The following is a 3,438-nucleotide window of genomic DNA, read 5'->3' as shown; positions in this document are numbered from 1 at the left end:
AAAAAAACACACACTGTTATGATTTAAAAAAAAAAAAAAAGCCTAAAAATACCGCAACTTGCATCACAACTTATTAGAAAAGCTGCAGCGAAATCAAGAATTTCAGACCGCAACAATCACAAAACATCCTGCGAAATCCTGGAGGATTCATCAATAACATATTGATGAATTATTCTCTTGATTTATCATTTGCTCTCTCACATTTGAGAACTTGGTACCATCAAACATCTGCTTTTTTTTTTAACTAAAATGGTTGATCAAAACAGTTGCAGGTTAATTTTTCATTCAATAAACTAATCTAGGACTCAACATTAACCGGGGCGAGAAAAATACAACATTGGTCTACTAAATTTAGCAACTCACCTACCCAGTGAATCAATTAAACACTGACCTTTGTCCCTAACTTTCCAGGGAACTCCAGGCACATACCTGCCGTCCCACGCTGTCTACGGGCCGGAGGGGACGAAGAGCACCGTGGGCTCCATCTCTCTGGGTCTGCCTCGGCAGCAGGATCCCAACAAGCCTGGTAGGACGACACAACGTTTACATAATGTTAACACAAGTCAATTATTGTGTTAGTCCAACTTAAACTGGACTCCGCCCTTCAGTGGAGCAAAATGACTGTTTTTCTCGGTGGAGTCTGGTGTTTTTTTTATATAATGGCTTCGTATCTCTGTCGGTAATGGCTGTCTTACAGCAAAGTAAATGGGTGAAAATATTCTAGGTTGTACAACACATAAAATGATACTGACTGTTTTAAGGTGACTAAAAAATAATCAGCATTTTGCTCAGCGCACGTGGCGTTTATTTACCCTAAAGTTATTGTAAATACAGTTAAAATGGTGATTCAGTCTGTATCATTGACTTTATTGAAACTATCTGAACCCTTTTCATCGCTGAGAGTCGGCTCGTGTGCAGCAGACATTAACTCCGAACCCCACCTGGTTTAATGAGACCTCTGTGGTATTTACTGTATTTTAAAGGCTGTCAGGTTTTATTTCTCTACATCCGAACACGAGCTTTTAGTGTATAAAAGGGGTTTATTGCGAGTCAGTGTTCAAACACTTAAAAAAATAGATGGATCACTAATGGGACACTTAAAATCTGCATGTTTTTTACAAGTTGTTGTGATGACTAAAAAGTGTGAAAATTCATTTACCCACCTGTGAACAAAGAGAACACGGCCGCGAATAAGCTGAATAAGCTTTTAAAGCAGCTACAAGGAGTTTTTAACTGGTTATGAAACAGCTTTAATGTAAAACTGATGCCTCTGTTTATCTTTTGTACAGTTTTTGACTACCAAAATAAATCTTAACTGTAACCGTCCCCTTTTTAACCTCTGCAGGAGCTGCTGTTCCATCCATGCAGGACGGACGAGGCAACCCAGCAAAGATTGGCGAGGGTCTGACCATGAGAGGATCAATCACTCAGGTAATAAACGGATCGAGTGATTTTTTTTTTTTTAGGGTGTAGAGTAAAGAAAATCAAATAGTTTTGCTTTGATGCCACTGTTGCAACATGACAGCGGGCCGGGGGCCAGTCGCAGCAGCCCCATGTAGGATTTTAGGGCGTTCCTTGGATTTTAAAATGTTTCTCAGATGTTTCAAGGATTTTAGGATGTTTCAAGGATTTTAGGAAGTTTCCAAGATTTTAGGAAGTTTCCAAGATTTTAGGACATTTCACTGAATTTACAACGTTTCAGGGATTTTAAGATTTTTGTAGGGTTTTTGGACGTTTCTCAGATTTTAGAATATTTCTCAGATTTTAGGACATTTTAAGATTGAGTTGAAAATGTTTCTATGAATTTAAGACATTTTTTGGTATTTAGAGCGCTTCGGGGATTTTAGGATGTTTCTTTGATTTATTGGACTTTCTCAGATTTTAGGACATTTCAAGGATTTTGGGAAGTTTTCAAGATTTTAGGACATTCTAAGGACATTTCAAGGATTTTAGGACATTCTAAGATTTTAGGAAGTTTCCAAGATTTTAGGACATTTCTCAGAATTTAAAATGTTTCTTGGATTTTTGGACATTCTAATATTTTAGGATGTTTCCAAGAGTTTAAGACGCTTCTATGAATTTAGGATATTTCTCGCAATTTAGAACGTTTCTAGAATTTAAAAATGTTTGTAGGACTTTAGGGCGTTTCTTGGATTTTTGGACATTTTTCAGATTTTAGTCCTGTAAAATTTCAGGAAGTTCCCAAGGGTTTAGGCCATTTCAAAGATATTTGTAGGTTCTTAGGACGTTTTCCTGAAATTTAGGACATTTAAAGGATTTTAGAATTTTTTTTTGGAAATTAGGACATTTCTTAGAATTTACAACATTTCCAGGATTTTAGGACGTAAGATTTTTGGTCATTTCTCGGAATTTAGGACGTTTTTAGGATTCTAGGACGTTTCTGGGATTTTAGGACGTTGGGGGTTTGGCTCTTGACTCTGTTGGGGAGTGAAGGGGATCCTACACCGGCTAATTTTTTAATAAACAAGCTCTAAGTTGTTGCTGTTTTATGCACTCTGGCATCTTCTGTGTACTAAAAGTACAAAAACAATTCCCAGTGTGAATCACTTTATTTTTATTGTGAATTAGAAAATGGCTGGGGAGCTACCCGGCACCATATCAGGGACCAGATTTGGCCCACAGGCTGTAAGTTGAGTGTCACTGGTGTAGTAGAAGATAGATTCATCATCTATATAAAGGGTATGTGCTTTTGATGTTGCATTATATCTTTGGTCGTTTTTTTCTTCTAAAAACAGGGCACACCAGCCCTGCCCCAGTCCAGCATCGCCGCCGACCTCCTGAAGAGCACAATCTCCAAACTGGCCACAGAGGACCTGAGCAGCCCGGACAAGGCGAGGGGAGAGCAGCTGTCTAAAGGTCACGTCATCTACGAAGGAAAGAGTGGTCACATCCTCTCCTACGATGGTGAGCGTGCAGATTATCGAAACACCAAATCACTGTTGAGGATTCACCAAACACGCAAACTTGATCGTGTATTTTTATCTCCAAAAGCCATCAAAAACCCGAGAGAAAACACCCGCAGCCCCAGGACCGGCCTCGAGCTGAAACGCACTTACGACATGATGGAGGCGCCGATGAGCAGGGGCCACCCCGGCAGGGAAGGAGCTCCGTTCGAAGGTATTTCTTGTGTGTTGGTGAATTTAAACTGCGTTTCCTGGATTGTTGCTCTGTATCAGGAGAGTGATTGTGCTTGTTTGTACCTCAGGGTTGATCAGCAGAGCCATACCAAGAGAAGGTCTACACGGAGACTCTAAGGAAAGACCAATAATCACAGGATCCATCATGCAAGGTAGTTAACCCTTTGAGACCTGGATCAACATCACTTTTCTTGTGCTGCATTCAGACGCCTTCACAAGTGTTAAAACTTTTGAAATCTGGGCAAATTGTTTTGCTTTCCTTTGAAAACATGGGAAAAAA

The 3,438-nt window shown here is 39.6% G+C and overlaps 1 protein-coding gene across 1 annotated transcript; it reads left to right on the top strand.

The window, feature by feature from the left end:
- Positions 1–398: 398 nt before the first annotated feature.
- On the top strand, positions 399–3,310 carry LOC121965951 (nuclear receptor corepressor 1-like; the record flags this gene model as incomplete). Its single annotated transcript, XM_042516057.1, has 6 exons — positions 399–526; positions 1,346–1,431; positions 2,590–2,646; positions 2,757–2,925; positions 3,013–3,138; positions 3,227–3,310. Coding segments are annotated over exons 2-6 (505 nt in total), but the record flags the coding sequence as incomplete, so codon positions are not given.
- Between the last annotated feature and the right edge of the window lie 128 nt (positions 3,311–3,438).

This window comes from Plectropomus leopardus, unplaced genomic scaffold (assembly GCF_008729295.1).
Source record: "Plectropomus leopardus isolate mb unplaced genomic scaffold, YSFRI_Pleo_2.0 unplaced_scaffold22478, whole genome shotgun sequence".
Taxonomy (NCBI): Eukaryota; Metazoa; Chordata; class Actinopteri; order Perciformes; family Serranidae; genus Plectropomus; species Plectropomus leopardus.
Note: the sequence above shows the minus strand (reverse complement) of the source record. Positions and strands in the feature narration are given on the sequence as shown.